The following is a 21,838-nucleotide window of genomic DNA, read 5'->3' on the forward strand; positions in this document are numbered from 1 at the left end:
AAATAACTTCTCATGCATTGCCACTTCTTTAGCTTGATCAAACTAGAAAAGGGAGGCCAGGATTACATAGATCTTCATTTTTATTTCTTTCTTAAAGATGAATGTGATTAATAAGACACTAGATAAATTGAAGCAACTACAGCTTTTACAACAAAAACATGTTTTAAAATATCTTTAGTCATTGGCGCCAGGTACCAAACAACAGTGGCAGATGATAAAAACTAACAGACACATCACCTTTTACATGGGCAACAACTTTTATTATACTGTTTGGCATTGAGTGCTTTAGAACGATACAACGATTCTCACTTCCAAAGCAGAAATGCAATGTGGGTAGTATTAGCAGATCTTTAATTTCATTTAAAAATTTCATTTATAAGTGGCTACATTATGATGAGATGTTCTATGACAATAATCACTTTTTGTGGTTGTTATTATTATGGAACAATGAGAATTTCTGTTAAAAACAGGTTATTGTGGACACTTGCTTATACTTGTAAATACCGTGAAAAAGGAATAAGCAGAGCTGAGGAAAATGCCCATCGTGGGAGCAGGCAGCCTTTGGAAAGGATGTTCTTGACTCAGTCATCTCCTCCACAGATCTTTAAGAGTGTGATCTCATAGTCTCCAGAAGTATCCGACTGCAAGGAACAGGACAGGCGGAGAGAAGGAGAGACACAGCGTAAATAATGAGGGGACCACGGATGAATCGAATCCCACAGCACTAGGGGAGTCACCGGCGTGGGAAGCCCATGACCTATACCATTTAGTAACATACACCTGCAATTCCACTATCCAGTCGTATCTGTGGGAAATCGTGTTTCAGCCTAGCATCTTCTTCACAATATATGATACTTAAATTCTGCGTGATATATTGCGGTTAAATGTCAACCAGGGTTTTTTAAAAAAAGAGTACATCAATTACATAATATTACACAAGCTTTATTTTCTCACCAAACTTTTTAAAAAATATGATTTTATTATATTTATATTAATACTTATCAAACACTTGCTCTTCTAAAGGTTAGCTACTTTAATCCTTACTGTGTGGTAGGTACCATAACTGTCTCCATTTAACTAAGAAGTAAAATGAGAAAGACAGAGGGTTAGGATATTTATCCCAGATTATATAGAGAATAAGCACAGAATCGGAATTCAGAGCCAGTTAACCTGGCTGCTTAACCCCATTCTATACTTCCTGATTTAAGAAAGTGAAATGAGCTACCTTCCTATAAAGTATGTTTCCCAGTTCCTCTCTCCTAGGATAGCCAAAAAAGATCTTGGTTCAGAAAAGATACCATGTGTATGCTGCGCTCAGTTGCTCATTTGTGTCCAACTCTTTGTGACCCCACGGACTGTAGCCCACCAGACTTCTCTGTCCATGGAATTCTCCAGGCAAGAATACTGGAGTGGATTGCCATTTCCTATTCCAGGGGATCTTCCCTGCCCAGGGATCAAACCCGTGCCTTCTGTATCTCCTGCATTGGCAAGCAGATTCTTTACCACTGAGCCGTCAGGGAGACTGAGGCTTAAAGTACGAGTTGCCATGTGTGTTATGTAAAAGAGGCAAAATGTTTGCACAGCATCTGTGATAAAACTTGGCTTTTGACCAAGATTGCTTAAAATCCTCACATTATTCTTATTTGATTCAAGGCAACTTCTTATCACTTAAAATTTATATTGTAGTAAGGTAGAGGAAGCAATGAAGAAGGGTCACTTAGAGAAGAGACTAAGCATTGCTTTCATAAGACACAACAAGCCTTAATACACATTCTTCTGTTTTATATAAATTTCAGTTTTTAAGTTTTGCTTTGCCCTGTATAATGATCTCTTGAATCACTGACAAGTCAGCAATGCTCTGGCTTTGTTTTAAAACCGCTCCCTCTAGCCATCTCTGATCAAAGTTGTAAACAAGTATTAGGGGTTCTATTAGTTAGCTGAGAAAATACATCGAAGTAGTTTAAAACAGAGCTAAACATAAAATTTTGAACCACTGTAGACAATAAATGTTCATCCTTTTCTCCTATCTTTATTCTGTTATGTCTTGCAGGAAAATAGCTATTCTTTTTAAAAAGATTTTTTTTTGATGTGGACCACTTTTAAAGTCTTTATTGAATTTGTTACAATATTGTTTCTATCTTATGTTTTGTTTTTTTTGGCCACCAGGCATGTGAGATCTTAGCTACCTCATCAGGGATCAAACTCAAATCCTCTATATTGAAAGGCGAAGTCCTTTATATGAATAAACAATTCTATTTTATGGAGTTTTAGAAATTGTTATCCCAAAATACCAATGTATTTTCAAAACATTTAAACATAATTTACAGCTTCCTAATTAGGCCATCTTAATTGTTCTTAAGAAACTAAATGTTTCTGTTGGCCTATTTTTAACAGTGGTACCAGTGGTTCTCTCCTCTCCCAATCTTCTTCCATTCTGACCACAACAAATCTATTCTAGGCTCTCATCTCTTGTCATTAGTCTCCTTGGATTCTCAATGCGTATTTTCCAAGGTATTAATACTTCTTGTTTTGGGAAATGGGTTCAGTGACCGTTATACCCATTAAGCAAGTAGCCCTCTCTTATCTTGTAAATAGTTCTGACTTTTCTTCCTTCCTCTCTGCCATCTCCACTTCTGTCTTCTTTGTAGACTCATCCTTCACTCTTTAGCCAGTCACTGCTAATAATGTTTAAATCCCAATTTATCACTTAAAATTCATATTACATTTTCTCTTAATCTATATTTTCTCCCTAGAGAATTTGCATGCATGTCCAAAGATTCAGTGACGTAATTATTTCTGAAAATATATCCCATACCACTAGCTACAACTTGCCATCTCTATTTGCACGTTTTGAAGTGTCAGTTACAAATGGTAACTTGCCATGGGCATTTGCCATCTACCTCTACAAGGGTTAAATCAGGTGCTGCTGCAGCTGCTGACCTTCAACGTCCCCTGGAGGAAGTTCAGGGTGGAGGTCAGGAATGAGCCACTGTGCTCTGGGAAAACTAGCAGAACAGGTCTTCAGACAGATATTTTTAGGAACTGGTTTTATGAACCCAATCCTTGCATTTCCTCATATCTAGAAAATCACAAAATCCCTTCATGGTGACATCAGTTCCTCATGACTAGCAGAAAACCTTTTGTAAAATAAGCGCTTGATTCCATGAACTCTCCTTTAACCAAAATCACATATATATTGGCCTTCCCCACCTCCACCTCTTTGGAGTAGTTCCCCAGAGCTATCTGAAGTGAGATTCCCTGGGCTGCAGTCCTCATTTTGCCCCAAATAAAACATAACTCGCAACTCTGATGTTGTGCATTTGTTTTTAACGCAACAAAAGACATCTTGAACTTAACATGTGGAACTTTCTCCCTGACTGCCCCCAAAGGGGAAAAAAAAAAGAAAAACCACTGAAAACCTGATCTACTTGTAAGGAAAGAAGCGTGTGTGCTAAATCACTTCAGTTGTGTCTGATTCTTTGAGATCCTATGGACTGTACCCCTGCCAGGCCCCTCTGTCCACGGGATTCTCCAGGCAAGAATACTTGAGAGGGTTGCCATGCCCTCCTCCAGGGGATCTTCCCAACCCAGGGATTGAACCCGCGTCTCCTGCAGCTTCTGCACTACAGGTGGATTCTTTACCGCTGAGCCACCTGGGAAGCCCCAGACACCTGGGAGTCATCCTCAACTCTTTCTCCTTTCTTTTCACAACAAGATGTCATATTGAAGTTTTAACTTCTATCTTTTGAGTCTTTGCTTTTTCTTCTCTTTGTATTAGCAGTAGCTCTGCATCACTATTTTGAATCAGAGCTACTCTAATATGACTAATACAGTAACCCATCACTCCACATGCCTTCTATCTTATGTCCAATTCATTCTCCATAGTCACGAGATCTTTTCTAAACGTACTTCTGGTCATGACACTGTGTGCTTAAAATTTAAACACTTTAATGGCTTCCCATCACTCTTAAGCAAAAGACAAATCTTTAAACATTGCCAAAAAGGCCCTGCATGATCCGATTCCTCCAGCCTCGCTTTTCATTACGTTTCTTCCACCATGAGGTCTTTTCACTTATGACTCCTTTTGTTAGAATGCTCTGCTGAATTCTGACCCCCACAACCTTTGCCTTGTTAAGTCTAATCATTTTCAGATAAAACCTTCCTGTAGGTCAAACCCTCCCGTTATGTGATCTTACAGCACAATCTCTTTCTTTACATCGAACATGGCTGTAATTTTACATTTATTTCTAATTCCGTAAGGGCAGAAAACTTTTTTTCTTTACTTATAATTGTTACCCTGAGCCTGGCACATAATATAGTTTCAGTAAGTATTTTAAATTGAATGAATGGAATACCAATTTCCTGTTCTCAAGGCTCTCTTTCAACTGAATGGATCTTGCCACTGAGATTGTATTTTTCCATATTCCCAAGGTAGGCTCCTAATTAATCAAGCACCTTATTAATACTTATCTTTCTGCTGCTGCTGCTAAGTTGCTTCAGTCGTGTCCGACTTTGTTTGACCCCATAGACGGCAGTCCACCAGGTTCCCCCATCCCTGGGATTCTCCAGGCAAGAACACCGGAGTGGGTACTTATCCTTCTACTTCTCATCAAACATATGTTTCTAGAGCACTCACCTTTCAGACTCTATTGACCAGCATAGCACCAGGCTCCTAAGGCACGCAACACATGCTTATTAACCTGAAAGGTAAGCTTCAGACTCAGTTTCCTAAGAAATGTGCCATGTGCTAAGTCGCTGCAGTTGTGTTTGACTCTTTGCGACCATACAGACTGTAGCCCGCCAGGCTCCTCTGTCCATGGAATTCTCCAGGCAAGAATTCTGGGAGTCGGTTGCCATGCCCTCCTTCTGGGGATCTTCCCAACCCAGGGATGGAACCTGTATCTCTTACGCCTCCTGTGCACGTGCAGGCGGGTTCTTTACCCCTAGCTCCACCTGGAACTCGTGTACCGATGGAAGAGACGTTGGTTCGATCTCTCGGTCGGGAAAATCCCCTAGAGTAGGAAATGGCAACAGACTCCAATATTCTTGCCTGGAAAATGCCATGGACAGAGGAGCCTGGCGGGCTTCAGTCCGTGGGGCTGCAAAGAACTGAACACAGTTGAGCGACTAAGCACACACACAGCCCACCTGGGAAGATTCTCTATCTAATCCCAAACATCTTTTACTCTCAATTCCTCTATTACTCCTCTATACCCCACATCTAATATTTCATTTTATGCTGTTTCACATTATTTTGTCAGCCTACTTTATCCTTTTTTCAAATTTCTTTGCACTTACAATCTCACATTTTAGCAAGTAGTACCAATATGAAATATGATTATTATCTTGAAATTGCTTTATTTATGTCCACCTCAAGTCTACATATAAATTAGGAACTAACTGAGGGTAGCTACTACGTTTTCCCTTAAAGACTCTGGAATCAAGTTATTTTTCAGATAGATACTTAACTTGTTGATCGAGAAAATCTACCAGAAACTAATTTCATCCAATTTTTTAAAATGTCTTAGTATTAAGAGACACACATTTGTTTTTCACCTACTTTCTTCCTCTTCTCCTCTCCAATCATCACCTGAGAAAGGTGTTAATGAGCACAGAAATGTCTAAATTAAAGGCAGAAGGAAGCAGAAGACAGAAGCCAAGGCAGGAATGATAGACAAAAAGATTCTATTCATCAATATTGAAAATGTAATGAAATTACTTAATAATCTATGTTAGGCAACAGAAATGAAGACACCTAAGATAATTTTAAATTACACACTGAACTCTTTAGCAATGGATTTTTATTTTCTATCAAGATACACATTGCTTACATGTTTTCTAATACAATAAGCCTCAATTACCCAGGCCATCTGGAGAGGGAGAGCTACGAGTTAATTGAATTTTCTGGTTTGCCAAGGGTGAACCAAAGGACCTCTTCATGTTTCAACCTTGTTACTGGAAATCTTTATAAAATGTATGTGTCTCCTTTTCTGCCTTGGTAAGTACAATTTAGTTAACATTATTGTATCTTCCTCTGTTGATTGAAACTATTGTAATGTGTCAGAATCGATTCAAATTGCATTGAGCGTGAGCAGAGGATGAAATCTGTGCTAAGCCCCAGGCGCAACCGGACAGTTGCCTTTTCGAATAAATTTTCTTTTTCAACTTAAGCATGTATCTTTTCCTGCAAAGGTTTAGTACAAAAACAACAGCTCTCATTAAAGAAAAAAAAAAAATTTTGATGAGCAAATCTAGTTGACTAATTGAAGTGCAGTGGAAGTCAGTTGATAATATTTACCAAAATCCCAAGGACAGGGAAGCCTGGCGTGCTGCAGTCCATGGGGTCACAAAGAGCCGGACATGACTAGCAACTGAACAACAATCAAAATTACAGGTATACTGACATCTGTCTCAGCACTCCTACCTATTATTGAGCACTCATCCTTCAGATACACTTGTACCTGATGAAATCACATATGCATATTGCAGTGTTGTTTAGAATAGCAAGAAACTTGAAACATCTGTTGATGTGGCAGGTACAAATATACAAGTAATGGAATGATATGCAGCTGTTAAAAAGAATGAGAAAGCTTCCTAGCAACCTAAATGTCCATCCACAAAGGAATGGATAAAGATGATATGGTATATACATACATACAATGGAATATTACCCAGCCATTAAAAAGAATGAAATAATGTCATTTGCAGCAACATGGTAGACTTAGAGAGTATCATACTGAGTGAAGTAAGTCAGACAAAGAAGGAGAAATATTGTAAGATATCCCTTATATGTGGAATCTAAAAAGAAATGATACAAATGAACTTACTTACAAAACAGAAAGAGATTCACAGTCTTAGAGAATGAACTTATGGCTGCCGGCATAAGGGTGGTGGAAGGGTGGAGGGAAGGGACAGTTAGGGAGTTTAGGATGGACATGTACACACTGCTGTATTTAAAATGAATAGCCAACAAGGACCATTGTACAGCACATGGAACTCTGCTCAATGCTATGTGGCCGTCTGGACAGGAGGGAAACTTGGGGGAGAATGGATACATGTACATGTATGGTTGAGTTCCTTCACTGTTCACCTGAAACCATCACAACATTGTTTATCAATCGGCTATACTCCAATGCAAAATAAAAAGGTTAAAAAAAAAAAAGAATGAGAAAGCTTCCTTCCTGAAATGCAAAGAACCCCAAAGCGCAGAATCATGTTATCTTTTGTGTAAAACAAAGAGGAAATGTAAACTATATCCTTTTGTTCTACTGCCAGAAAGAATAACTGAAATAAAACAGTGCAGTATAAGAAAACAGATAAGCAATTTGCATATGCAGTTCACAAAAGAAGAAAAATCAGTGGCCACTAAACCTGAAAAAAATAAAATGCTGAGTGCCTTTTATGTACCTAGGATTTTAGAGCTGAAAAATAATTACTATCTTTAAGAAATATTTTGTCACTCTTTTTTTGAGGTTTCTTTCTTTTTTCTTAATCTTTAGGTTGGAATAGAATTGCTTTACAATGTTGTGTAAGTTTCTGCTGTACAAAACATGAACCAGCCATATGTGTACACATACACCCTTCCTCTGAAAAGTCCCTCCCAGCCACCCCCACGCTCTCCATCTGGGTCATCACAGAGCATCAAGCTGAGCTCCATGGGCTATACAGCAGCTTCCCACTGGCTGTTTCACCCAGAGGGGTGTCTATATGTCAATGCTACTCTCTCAATTTGTCCCACCCTCTCCTTCCCTCCTGGTGTCCACAAATCCATTCTCTACCTCTGTACCTCTACTCCTGCCCTGAAAATAGGTTCAGCAGCACCATTTTTCGAGATTCCGTATTTGTGCATTAATACATGACACTTGTTTTTCTCTTTCTGACTTACTCCACTCTGTACGACAGACTCTAGATTCATCCACATCACCACTGACTCAAATTCACTCCTTTTTCTGGCTGACAAATAATTCAGAAAACATATTTACACACTGTCAAGGAGAGAGAAACCTAAATCATGAATTTCAATGTTTTGAGAATTATAAGGGAAAGACGATGGGTAGAGAGAGGCAAGATATGTTTTGCTATTTTTAAGAAGAGACTTACTTTAATTGCTGAATACAGGGAGTAGCCAGAAAGCTTCTTAAACTCTGCTCGAATGTCCAGAAGGTCAATTTCTGATCTGGAAACCATTATTCGGTTCAGAGTAAACTCATCAGTTCCGGCACCCTGTTAAGAAATGCAAGTGTCCACGAGACCAATCTCATTGCTCACAAAATAACACGTGGATATTCATCAGACACTGATATGGTACACAGACTATTCAACCACAGTGACTCTCCTTCTCTCATTTTTCATCAAACATCCTCATTCATTTATTCAAGACACATTTTCTGCCATTGCATTGCTAAATGCTGAAAACAGAGATGAGATGCCCCTGTTAAGCTTTCAGTTTTGTAAAGGATACAGGTGAGAAAATGGCCATTACAATAAAATCTGACATATGGGAAGTATTGGGTACCATGGGAGCATATGTTAGGGAGGCCTACCATATGCTAATCAAGGATTAGTAAAGCACTGTTTGAGAAAGTGGGATTTAAGCTGGGGCCTAAATAGTCAGCCAGGAGAAGAAGGAATGGAGTTCTTACGCAGAGGAAAAAAAAAGTTTCAATATAAGATACAGCATACATGACGCTTTAGAGCAAGAAATAATACCACATTTAAGGATACATAAGTAATAAGAAGGAACAGCAAGGAATATATCTGGAAAGGCCAGACCTTATAAACCATGAAATGAAATTCTGACTTCATCCTGAGTGTGAAGAACTATTTGCAGTCTGTTAAAAATGAGTGTGTTGAGATCAGATCAGATTTGTAGTTTCAGAAGGTTCCTTTGACAGCAGCAGTATGAAGAGTGGATTTCAGAAAAAGAGTAGGATGAAGATGACAGAATAAGACTGGAAGCTTTGAGATCCATTCAGAAGTGTTTATATAACCGAGAGAGAGGGAGAGAGAGATGTTGATGGCCTGATCTACAATAATGGTAGTAGGGATGGAGAAAATTGATAAGATTTAAGAGATGCTTGTAAAGGTAGACTGACAAATCTTAATGATGTTTGAGAAGAAAGAGGGAAAGAGAAGTGTAGAATTTCTAGCTGAGCAGTTAGGTGGATATTGACACCATTCATTTATTCGTTCAACAAATGCTTACTGAGCACAACAAATGCTTACAGAACACACACTCTCATGGAGTTCTCGCTGATGGAGGTGGACAGGAAGGACAGCAAGTTAGTGGTACTGAGAACGATGGGGTGGAGTGTGAGTGAAAGGAAGTCAGTTGACCTGGGTAGACAGGGAAGACCTCTCTCAGGAGGACGCATGAGCTGAGACCTCAGAGATCAGAAGGAGGCAACCATAGATAGATATGGAGGAGACACACACAAGGCAGAGAGCATGACAAATGCCAAGACCCTGACATGGGTAGACGCTTGGAGTAATCAAGAAACAGAAAGAAAGCTGATGTGGCTAAGCCGTAGAGAACAAGGCTGGGGAGGAAAGGTATAACTTCAGTGAGTTAGGCAAGGCTAGTTCCTATCAGTGTTATCCACTGAGATGACTGAAGGCAGGATGCAGAGCAAGACTGGGATGGGAGGTGACCAAAGTGCTGTTTACTGTGGACGCAGCTTTGAAAGGGCACGTGGACTTCTACAGGAAATGTCCAGGAAGAAACTGAAGTCAGCATCTTCTGCATGCCAGGCTCACTATGAGGGTCTGAAGATATAAACAAGAAAGGACTGAACAGATTCACAGAGCTCCCCACCCAGAAGTGACAGCAAATGAGAAAACACAGGGTTTCTACATCCTGAAAGGCGGCTAGCTCAGTGTAAGTAAGTAAGGCAGCTTGAGAGGCCACTGGATCACGTTTGAGGGCTGTTGTCCTGAAACCAATCAACTGCCCACATTACTGTGAAGTGGGAGAAATAATTTAGTCAGCACTTCAGCGCACCTACCTCTGTAATGATTAGGAAACTCATTATCAACCTATGAGCCAAATTAGCAGACAGATTAGCTACAAAAGAGAACTCTATCAATATGGAAAAGAAGCAGGAAATGCCATCAATATTAAGTAATATTTTTACATTTTCCTTGAGGGAAGCTAAGAATATAAATGAAATTTCCAGACCAACCTTCAAAGCTCGGTACAGTCTTTCAGCTAAAAAGGCAGGCGTGTTCCTTGCACAATGAACTGTTACAAAAAAGCAATGTTCAGTTTCATTTAATAGAAATTGAGTTAATCTATAGTAATACATTTTTTAAAAAGATTCTTTTTGGGTAACCATACCATTCTCCTCCTCCCCACTCCTAGCTTTTCTTTAGAATGAAAGAATGAATGAATGCTTAACCTGAATTTTGAAGCCTTATAATGTCATATTTGCATGGAACTTTAACACAGTAATTATCCTTAGCCACAGGGAAAATAAAATTACCTGCCAAAGATACTCCCACAGTAGCTGACTCATTTCCAGATCCCAGACACACCAACACCTACGCTTACATTTGATAATTCCCTAGGGTGTACCGCTGCTCCATTTCTAACATCTTTGACTACTGATGAATAGCTTGGGTCTAAAGATTGCAGAGATGTTGCTCCAAATAACTCATTAGGTAAATAGGGGCACTGGAGCTCAGCTTAAAAGTAATTTTTCCAACAGAAAGATTTTTTTCTTAAGTGACTGAATTAGAATTTATAGACTGATTAATTACATTATAACCAGTGCGTGTAATCTAAATTCAGTCATTAAAAACAAACACATTAAATCGTTCAATTCTTTATTTTGAAATAATGAGTAAAGCAGAAACAATAATAATAAATAACTGCAAAAACATGAGCAAATGAATTATCCTTTAAAGTGAAAGTAGCCAGGAGAAAAGTCTGTAGGGAATAAGTCTGTTTATTGCAACACAATTACTTGTATCATCTTAAATTTGATCTCTAGGTAGAAAGCTGACCAAAAGTGAATGAATTTTATAATGAATTTTGGAGATCAGAACAAGAACAGTGGCTTTCTCATAGTGCCTTTCAGACTCTTTTAAGGAAAGTGAAAAAACCTTTTGTGTCTGTGTCTTAAGGGAAACAGAGAAATGTATTAGGCACATGGAATCTGGGACAAACATGATAACAGCTACAGATTTGAAACTGTCTGAGAAGAAATCAAGGATGTGAATTGGTATTATCTATATTTTCCTCAAACTTACATTCAGCAAGCCTTAATCATTCGATTGAGAGTTTTTGTGCCCGCTTTTATCCTATTAACTCTTTCAATCATCTCGCTCCCCACAGACTAAATGCAGGGAATCCTTTCTTTCCATAATCCTCTCCTTCGCTTTATGGTCTTAACTACCAGATTTTTTCCTCATGTCTGAATATTTGGGGAAGTGGTAACATATACAGTATAAGGAAGCCTGCTTTAAGACTCAACCCCAGGAGGGAAACTTGGGGAAATTCCAAAGAATCAGGGAGTCCACTGAAGTTCGTTATGATGATCAAGAGTTCATGGTTGCCTGCTTCTTACCATCTGTGTTCTTTTGACCAAACTTTCTCAGGCCTTCCCCTGACCCCTGTCACAGGCCCCTGAATCCTCGCTTGGTCCCCAGACTGAGCAAGTACCAAAATGCCAACATGCCTCCTTTTCAGGTTGTCCTAAGAACAGGCTGATGTGGTGAGATACGCTTCCTGTCAACCCCCAATCCCAATGATCCTGACTCCTTGCTTGTCCAACTTCTTTAAAAATTTCTGCTCGGGCTTTCCTGATGGTCCAGTGGTTAAGAATCCATGTACCAATGGAGGGGACACGGGTTCGATCCCTGGGTCCGGGGAGATCCCACATGCTGTGTCACGACTACTGAGCCCACGAGCTATAACTACTGAAGCCCACACACCCTGGAGTTCTTGCTCCAGAAGGGACGGCACCTCAGTGATAAGCCCACACCAAAACTAAAGAATAGCCCCCCTTGCCACAACTAGAGAAAAGCCCGCGCAGCAACGAAGACCCAGCACAGCGAAAAATCAATCTTAAAAAAAAAAAAGGGCTTCTGTTAAGATCTGTTTATCTCTTCTCCATAAAAGAAAAGCTTTTTCTGTTTGATTTTCAGACTCCTGTATACATTTCTGAGATTAAACTCTTCTTCCTAATGAAATAGTCTTTTTGAAGAAAGCTTCTTCCTATCTACGTACAGATTTGACAACTAGTGATCTTCCTACCGTGCATTTCTAAGACGTTAGAACTCAGATGGTTTTTCATGTCGAAAGCTACGTGTTGACAGTCTATTAGATTCCTTGTATATGAAATAGCCAGGACAGGCAGATCTATTGACACAGAAAGGAAACTGGTGGTTGCAAGGGGTGGGGAGTGACTATCAGTGGGCACAGGGTTTCTTTGAGGGCTGATGGAAAGATCCCAGACTTATATTCTGGTGACAGTTGCACAATTCTGTGAAACCAGAGAGCACTGAATTGCATACTTCGGGTGAATTTTATGGTACTTGACTTCTATCTCAATAAAGATTTTTTTTTAATGTATTCCAATGATAGACTGAAATAGAAAATGAAAGTGAGACACATCTTGAACTTTAAATTAGTTAAATTTTAAAGTCTTTCTTTCACTTGATAAAATAACACACACTGTAGCCCAAATTTAGTGCATAATTCAGCATCTATTTCCAAAAATGCCTCTTACCTCAATGAAATGAGAATTTGTACATCTTAATAAAGTTTTTCAAATGATACAGCAGGCAAGGTAAAAAGCAGCAAGACTGATGCAAAGGTTAAAAGATGAAATGAAAACAATTAACTGACTGTATCACTGACACTGGAATATTCTCAGAGCTAAGTATGGAGACTGATCTCTGATTTGTTTTTTTTTTTTAATTGAAAAAGAAGCTTTTTATTCTTTCTTGGCCTGTCTTCTAGCAAGTCACCTATACACACACACATGTGTGCTTGCTAAGATGATTTAGTTGTGTCCGACTCTGTGCAACCCTATTGATTGTAGCCTACCAGGCTCCTCTGTCCATGGAATTCTTCTCCAGGCAAGAATACTGGAGTGGGTTGCCATGCCCTCCTCCAGGGGGTCTTCTCCACTCAGGGACTGAACTTGTGTCTCTTATGTTCCCTGCATTGGCAGGTGGATCCTTTACCACTAGTGCCACCTGGGAAGCCCATATATATGTGTGTGTGTGTACGTATTTTTTAAAAGCAGCATTTGGATCCTATTCTTGGCACTGAAGAGAGGATCAGAAGTTAGTGAAATAACACATGCAGAGGAAATCCTGAGAATAGATGCCAAACCTTAGGGAGGGCTTGCTCCCTGGTACTTTTTCTGTAATTTAGAATACTTCACTGTGGACGGGGTGACACATGCAGGTTTCAAGCTCTGTTTCCCTGGAAGCACATTGGAGAGGCTGGTTAACATCACAGGCTGTGGAGCCCAAATGCCTAGGTTAGAACCCCAGCTCCACCACACTTTCCCTGAGTAACTGGGGAAAGGAACTTAACCTTTTGGTGCCTCAGGTCTCCTATGGGGATAATAACAGTCCCTCACCCATGGGATTGTCATGAGGCTTAAATGGGCTGATGTTTGCCAAGAGGTTAGCATAATGCCGAGCGTGTCGTAAGTGCCTGACGAGTGTTTATTTAAAAAGTACAATTTGAGGCAGCTTCCACCCTCCAGAGGTGGTAATTAACATTTGAAAGATGAATCAGAGCCTCATTCTGGAGATTACCCTTAGATATCAGCTATCTTTATCTCACTGGAGAAGCTATTAATTATTATGATTGATGTTAGATATGACATTTCATTGGTAAAATGATAAGCTGTACAGGTACTCCTACCCTGGCATTAGCAGAGAAGCAAGACCAACAGTCACCAGAAATTGGAGAAGTTTAGGATTCTGAACAATCCTGTGTGCTTAGAGCATTTAGATTAAGTTGTTGGTAAAGAATCCCGCTTACAATGCAGGAAATACAGGAGACATGGGTTTGATCCCTGGGTCAGGAAGATCCCCTAGAGGATGAAATGGCAACCCAGTCCAGTATTTTTGCTTGAAAAATCCCATGGACAGAGGAGCCTGGAGGGCCAGAGACTATGGGGTCACAAAGAGTGGGACACCACTGACTGACTAAGCACTCATGCACACTTGACTTGGACTAGAATGGTCACTGAAGCCTGTCTTTGAAGAGTGTCTCATTCCTCTGAATGCATCATTCTTGCAAGGTGTTCTTTGGGTGCCTAAAAGCACAGACTGCAGAGACCTGATGGAGAAGACAGATCAGCTTACATAACCATGTTTTTGTCTGCTTGTTAATCCACGTGTCTCTCCAGGCACAGATTCAGTCCGTGACTTATTTTCTTTCTGATTTTCCCTGTTCGCACAGCCAACAAGGAGGAGACCCGTAGTTCTGTCCTGAGTTTAATGTTGGGAGGCCACTGACATCTTCCAAAAATAACCAAACATGATTAATTACCATATGGGCTTAGATCTATGCTTTCAACGGGCTCCATAAAAATGCCAGTAGAAGTGTAACATTTTTCTCTCTCAAGGAGTTTATAATCCAAACGTGGTACCAAGATAAACACAAAGTTAAAAGGCAAAGGAAGCCCTAAACAGAGAACATCTTCCTGCATCCATTTCACAATATTTGTTGAGCATAGGTGTGTACCATGGACTGTGCTGAGGGCTCGGGGGAGCATAAAGATGGATCAGTCAGGATTCTGAGATGAAAAGAGCTGATCCTGACACTGATTGAAAACAAGTGCAAAGTACCTCAGTTTATAAGCACTCGTGGACTTACCTATGGCCAGCAGTAAGTCTTCAAAATGGCCAGACAATTCTCCTTTTATGCTATCCTCAATGTCCTTCTGGCTGATGTTTCTGTATTCATCAAATGCTGAAAAGCAGCATTGCAAAAAAATTGAAAGCATCCCAGTTGACACCTGAATATATTTTAGCTTCTGATTTGATATGCAGCACATCATGTTATTAAGTAGCAAGCACAAACACTTCCTTAAACCATCAAAAACTCAGCACGAAAGTTTTTGTTTTTAATTTCTTTTTAAAAATATCATCGACAATAAAACCTGAACTTCATAGGCCATTTTCTTCAATGATTAATCTCTCTCTCTCCTTTCTTCCCTCCCCATCCCAGGCTGTAAGCATTTAAAATAGCCTGAAAGGTTAAATGATAAACAATTTCTCTAGCAAGGTGGGCTAACTTTTAAAAGATAACAGCACCTGGAAACAAGAATGTGGTCATGAGTCAAATATATTTTAAATCTGCTACTGAAATCTTAATTGTGAAGATTTCTTTGTGCTGAATAAATCACTCCCCAAGGCAGCAGAGCCTATTTCCTACTTACTGGAAGGCATTGAAAGTTCTTCGTCAATATTTCCCGAAAGTAAAACCTGTACGCACATCATCTAGCATGGAAGGATACTTCATAAGCCAAGTATATTGTTTCCAAGTAAGTTTTGAAAACAGAAAATTTGGAGACCTATGATTGTTTGGTTTTTATTTTTCAAATAAAGACATTAATAAAGCAACTATAATATACTATTACTATTATTTTATAAAAAGGATGAAATTTCAATGTCCAAGTCTCCTCATTTTCCCACGAACTCGGCGTAAGCATAGTCATGCACTGTGGTGGTTCTCCAGACCAGCACAGGGAAGATACAGTTGGATGTCCACAGGAAGTGGAGTTCTAGATTTTTGGGTGCTGTTGCTTCCAGAATGACCCAGGGAGATGCATGAGTGAAGGGATGGGTGCTTAGCAATTCCATGGAATAGCTGGTCTGAGAAAAACAGCTTCCCCACCCCACCCATTTACCTTCATATCAGAAAAAGTTGAATGATAATCCATATTTATGCATTAACAGAGATCACCCATAATGCCTGGTTTTCCTGGAAAGTGGCTAACTAGGCAAGAAAGGGGCTGGAAGCCTTGATTTAGGATCTGCCATCAGCAGGAACACTCCTCTCTGCTTTCAGCCCAGAGGGCAGCTCCTCTTTCCTCCCTGACAAACCGACCCTGTCTACTATCTGTCACACACTCATTTCACACGCTAGAAGGTAATGCTCAAAATCCTCCAAGCTAGGCTTCGACGGTACATCAACTGAGAACTTCCAGATGTACAAGCTGATTTAGAAAAGGCAGAGGAACCAGAGATCAAATGGCTAACATCTGCTGGATCACAGAAAAAGCAAGGTAATTCCAGAAAAACATCTACTTCATTGACGATGCTAAAGTCTTTGACTGTGTGGATCACAACAAACTGGAAAATTCTTCAAGAGATGGAAATACCAGATCACCTTACCTGCCTCCTGAGAAATCTGTATGCAGGTCAAGAAGCAACAGTTAGAACCAGACATGGAACAATGGACTGGTTTCAAATTGGGAAAGGAGTACATCAAGGCTTTATATTATCACCCTGCTTATTTAACTTATAGGCAGAGTACATCATGCAAAATGCTGGGCTGGATGAAGCACAAGCTGGAATCAAGATTGTCGGGAGAAATATCAATAACCTCAGATATGCAGATGACACCACCATTATAGCAGAAAGCGAAGAGGAACTAAAGAGCCTCTTGATGAAGATGAAAGAGGAGAAGGAAAAAGCTGGCTTAAAACTCAAAATTCAAAAACTGAAGATCTTGGCATCCAGTCCCATCACTTCAGGGAAAATAGATGGGGAAACAATGGAAACAGTGACAGACTTTATTTTCTTGGGTTCTAAAATCATTGCAGATGGTGACTGCAGCCATGAAATTAAAAGACACTTGCTCCTTGGAAGAAAAGCTATGACAAACCAAGATAGCATATTAAAAAGCAGAGACATCACTTTGCTAACAAAGGTCCATCTAGCCAAAGCTATGGTTTTTCCAGTGGTCATGTATGGATGTGAGAGCTGGACAATAAAAAAGGCTGAGCACTGAAGAACTGATGCTTTAGAACGGTGGTGTTGGAGAACACTCTTGAGAGTCCCTTGGACTGCAAGGAGATCAAACCAGTCAGTCCTAAAGGAAATCAGTCCTGAATATTCATTGGAAGGACTGGTGCTAAAGCTGAAGCTCCAATACTTTGGCCACTTGATGCAAAGAACTGATTCATTGGAAAAGACCCTGATGCTGGGCAAGATTGAAGGCAGGAGGAGAAGGGAATGACAGAGGATGGATGGCATCACCGACTCAATGGACATGAGTTTGAGCAAGCTCCAGGAGATGGTGAAGGACAGGGAAGTCTGGAATGCTACAGTCCAAAGAGCTGCAAGGAGTTGGACACAACTGAGTGACTGAACAACAACACTAGGGGATAAAGAATCTGCCGGCAATGCAGGCGACACAGGAAATGTGGCTTTGATCCCTGGATCAGGATGATCCCTTTGAAGGAGGAAATGGCAACCCACTCCAGTATTCTTGCCTGGAAAATCCGATGGACAGAAGAACCTGTAGGGCTACAGTCCATGGGGTTGCAAAGAGTTGGACACGACTGAGTGACTAAACACACATAGGTAATCTACTCAGCTCCGAGGATAAAACCGAGTACTGTTGATTCTCCCTTGAGTTGGAGCACAGCTTTCCCAGGTTGTTTCCTGAAATGTCTGTACATGAAAATGGGACCGCCTTCACCATTTTTAACTTCATTTTCCACAATTATGCATATTAAACCCTGAAGTACTTGCAAAAACACCACAATGCAGAGAAAAAAAAAAAAGATTGTAACGTGAGTCCATACTCAGTTTCAATTGAGGAAAGCTCCTTAGACACAGGATGTCGGTGAAGGCATCTTCATCCGTGCCCCATCTCTTTTCACCAGCATTATAGAGAATCTGTTGGACAAGAGAGAAGACGTAAATGCTAGTACAGACCCAATTCTGCCTCTTTTTGAGGAGGTGGGATGAGAAGAGGGGTAAGTTTATTTTATAGGTCACTGAGGTTTTTGATAAGCCATGTCTCTCACTTCTAGCAGAAAAATCTGACAGTTGAAGTTGCAGAAGCCAGGGGAATAATAACCAGCACTGGGGAAGGCAGAAAGATGGAGCTAAGGTATCGCTGGGCTTCAGGCTTCTCCTTCAGACAGAAAAGAAGAGAGCATGGCCCTAACTGATGCCGGAGATATTAGAAGGCAGTCAGGAGGGAGGAGAGTTCAAGGAGATGTTTTCTCTGCTCTGTTACTGACCTGAGCATCCTTTCTGGCCAGCTGCTCATCCACTTTTAGACTCTCATCTCTTCTGCCCTAATCAGAGAAGATAAAATTGAAGGCAGTCTTTTTAAAGATAAATATTCCATCATTTGGCATTTGAACCTGCAGGGCCTCTTAGAGCTGTTTCTTCCAGTGAGGACCACACGGCCCAAAGGAATTGAGCATTCACAGCTTTCTTTCTGGCCCTGCCGCTGACTAGCCGTGAAATCTGCAGCAAATCCTTACAGTCTTCTGAGCACGAGTTTCCTTTTCTGGAAACTCAAGGTCTTCAGGGAATCATAAGACAAGCCACACCTTGGGAGAAAATGTATGCAAACACATATCTGATACAGGACTTGTATCTAAAATACATAGAAGCTCTTAAAACTCGACAAAAAGAGAACAAACAACCCAATTAAAAATGGGCAAAGTATCTGAATAGATATCAGACACACAGATGGCGAGAAAGTGCATGAAAAGATGCTCAACATCTCTCTCTCTCTGTCCTGTCCAACTCTTTGTGACCCCTTGGACTGTAGCCCACCAGACTCCTCTGTCTGTGTGATTTCCCAGGCAAGAATACTGGAGTGGGTTGCCATTTCCTTATCCGGGGGATCTTTCCGACCCAGGGATCGAACACAGGTCTCCTGCATTGGTAGGTGAATTCTTTACCACTGAGCCACCTGGAAAGCCCACAGTGAAATAGCACTCAGTGATGGAAAAAAAAAAAAGGAAATGAGTTATTAAGCCATGAAAGGATGCAGTCTGAAAAGCCTATACACTGTATTATTTCAACTATAGGACCATCTGGAAAAGGCAAAACTATAGAGATAAAAAGATCACTGGTTACCAGAGGTTCAGAGAGAGAAAGAGAGGGATGAATGGCTGAAGCACAGAAGACTTTTAGGGCAGTAAAACTATTCCATATGATTCTGTAATGGTGGATGCAAGGCATTAAACATTTGTCCAAACCCATAGGACGAGTAACGCAAAGAGTGAATCCTAACGTAAAGTACAGACTGTAGTTAATAATGTGTCAGTTCATTCATTATGTAATCATCGTCTAATTCATTTATCATTTAATTCATTCATCAGCTATAACCAATGTACCACGCTAACGCAAGATGTGTGCGAGGAGGAGGGGCATGTGGGAGGTTTCTGTAGCTTCTGCTGCATTTTTCTGGAGATCTAAAATGGCTCTAAAAATAAAGTCTATTAAAATAGACCCAAAACTCAAAGATTCCCCACTAACTCTACTGTTAAAGGCTCTGTGGCTAAGTGTGTGTGCTTGCACATAAATAATTCAGGACGTTATAGAAGATGGAAGATGGACAAGGAAAGAGGATTGCCTGAATTATTTTGCAAATTACAGGTGAATGAAACTTTTGGCTATAATACTTTAAAAAATGCATTTGTTCTAAACTAGTGGCTACCAATTGGAGAAGGCAATGGCACCCCACTCCAGTACTCTTGCCTGGAAAATCCCATGGATGGAGGAGCCTGGCAGGCTGCAGTCCATGGGGTCACTAGAGTCGGACATGACTGAGCGACTTCACTTTCACTTTTCACTTTCATGCATTGGAGAAGGAAATGGCAACCCACTCCAGTGTTCTTGCCTGGAGAATCCCAGGGACGGGGAAGCCTGGTGGGCTGCCGTCTATGGGGTCGCACAGAGTCGGACATGACTGAAGTGACTTAGCAATAGCAGTAGCAGTGGCTACCAATGGGGAAAGGGAAGCGAGCAGGGGCATTATAGGGTCAGGGGAATAAGAGATATAAATTATTAGGTATAAAATAAGCTATAAGGATACACTGCACAACACAGGAAATAAAGTTCAATATTTTATGATAACTATAAATGGAGTTCAGTCAGTTCAGTCGCTCAGTCATGTCCCACTCTTTGTGACACCATGGACTGCAGCACGCCAGGCCTCCCTGTCCATCACCAACTCCCAGAACTTGCTCAAACTCATGTCCATCGAGTTGGTGATGCCATTCGATCATTTTCTCCTCTGTCGTCCCCTTCTCCTCTTGCCTTCAATCTTGCCCAGCATGAGACTTTTTCCAACGAGTCAGTTCTTCACATCAGGTAGCCAAAGTACTGGAGTTTCAGCTTCAGCATCAGTCCTTCCAATGAATATTCAGGACTGATTTCCTTTAGCATTGACTGGTTGGATCTCCTTGCAGTCCAAGTGACTCTCAAGAGTCGTCTCCAACACCACAGTTCAAAAGCATCAATTCAGCAATTATGCTTCAGTATAAATAAATAATAAACAAAAATTTTACAGAATATATTTATGCCTATTTACAAATATTAGGTCTTTGTATGTCTGCCTGACTTTTGCATGATTTCTTTTCTCTGTTGCTTCCAGTGCTGCTGCTACTTTGCTCCAACTAGCCTTCTCTGGTTTGCTGCTTTCTTATTTTCCTTTCATCATTCACTCTGTTCCAATAATAAAGGTGTTGATGATCGTTGGCATTAATTCCAATAAGCTGCCACCACCACGTATCAATGATTTTCTCTGCTGTTATTTATACTTTTTCTCTCTCTGTATTTTCACAGCAGCCTCTGTGGTTGGTAATACTATTATTTTAATTTTACAGATGTGAAATGAAGGCTTTAAGGCTTGAGTTAAAGTAACTTGTCTAAGTACATAGAGCTGGTAGGCAGCAGAGGAGTAGGAAGGTCCAGGCCTGATTCTGAAACCCTGTCTAGGAGCCCTGCTCTCCACTGCCTCCTGTGGGCATGTGTGCTCACCACACATACAAGTAGATGTACACTTATGAATACTGACCTGTGGGACTATATGTTTGTAATGATGTCTCATCAACTTGGATTTAGAGATTCAAACTTCATAATGAGGATAAATTGTTCCCTAGTGGCATGATGACAAGTGTTGCCTCGACCCTCAGGCTGGGACAGTGATCGGGATTTTCCTACACATTAAGGGGTGTGTAAATCAGCTGAAAGAGGCTGTTGAGATAGGGCTTAAGTCATTTCCTCTCTTGCACATGTGAATGCATGCACGCTAAGTTGCTTCAGCTGTGTCCAACTCTTTGGGCCCCTATGGGCTATAGCCAGCCAAACGTCTCTGTCCAAGGGATTTTCCAGGCAAGAATACAGGAGTGGGTTGCCATCTCCTCCTCCAGGGGATCTTCCCAAGCCAGGGATCAAACCTGCATCTCCTACGTCTCCTGCATTGGCAGGAGGGTTCTTTACCACTAGCGCCACCTGGGAAGCCTCTCTTACACACATCTATGACTGTATCTCATCCCTGACCTTCAGTTCAGTTCAGTTCAGTCCCTCAGTCATGTCCCACTCTTTGCAACTCCACGGACTGCAGCATGCAAGGCTTCCCTGTCCACCACCAACTCCTGGAGCTTACTCAAACGCATGTCCATTGAGTCAGTGATGCCATCCAACCATCTCAGCCTCTGTCATCCCCTTCTCCTCCCACCTTCAATCTTTCCCTGCATCAGGGTCTTTTAACAATGAGTCAGTTCTTCGCATCAGGTGGCCAAAGTAATGGAGTTTCAGCTTCAGCGTCAGTCCTTCCAATGAATATTCAGGACTGATTTTCTTTAGGATGGACTAGTTGGATCTC

The 21,838-nt window shown here is 40.8% G+C and overlaps 1 protein-coding gene across 5 annotated transcripts in view; it reads right to left on the minus strand.

Moving 5' to 3' along the window:
- Nucleotides 1-238: 238 nt before the first annotated feature.
- The window catches only part of ANXA3 (annexin A3), a 71,168-nt gene continuing 49,568 nt past the window's right edge, over nt 239-21,838 (minus strand). For 3 of the 5 annotated variants that reach the window (XM_086405183.1, XM_086405182.1, XM_086405178.1), the window contains 6 exons: nt 18,231-18,287; nt 17,787-17,880; nt 14,846-14,941; nt 10,182-10,240; nt 8,101-8,223; nt 239-641 (listed from right to left, as the gene is read on the minus strand). In XM_086405183.1, coding sequence (XP_086261309.1) covers nt 582-641; nt 8,101-8,223; nt 10,182-10,240; nt 14,846-14,941; nt 17,787-17,880; nt 18,231-18,287 — 489 coding nt within the window. In that variant the 3' untranslated portion in view covers nt 239-581. Of the gene's footprint in view, nt 642-4,636; nt 4,701-8,100; nt 8,224-10,181; nt 10,241-14,845; nt 14,942-17,786; nt 17,881-18,230; nt 18,288-21,838 lie in introns of all 5 variants that reach the window. The other 2 variants (XM_086405181.1, XR_015165260.1) reach the window with 2 other exon arrangements.

Source organism: Bos grunniens, chromosome 6 (genome assembly GCF_055505025.1).
Source record: "Bos grunniens cultivar Pamir isolate PY7600 chromosome 6, Bosgru_T2T1.0, whole genome shotgun sequence".
Lineage (NCBI taxonomy): Eukaryota > Metazoa > Chordata > Mammalia > Artiodactyla > Bovidae > Bos > Bos grunniens.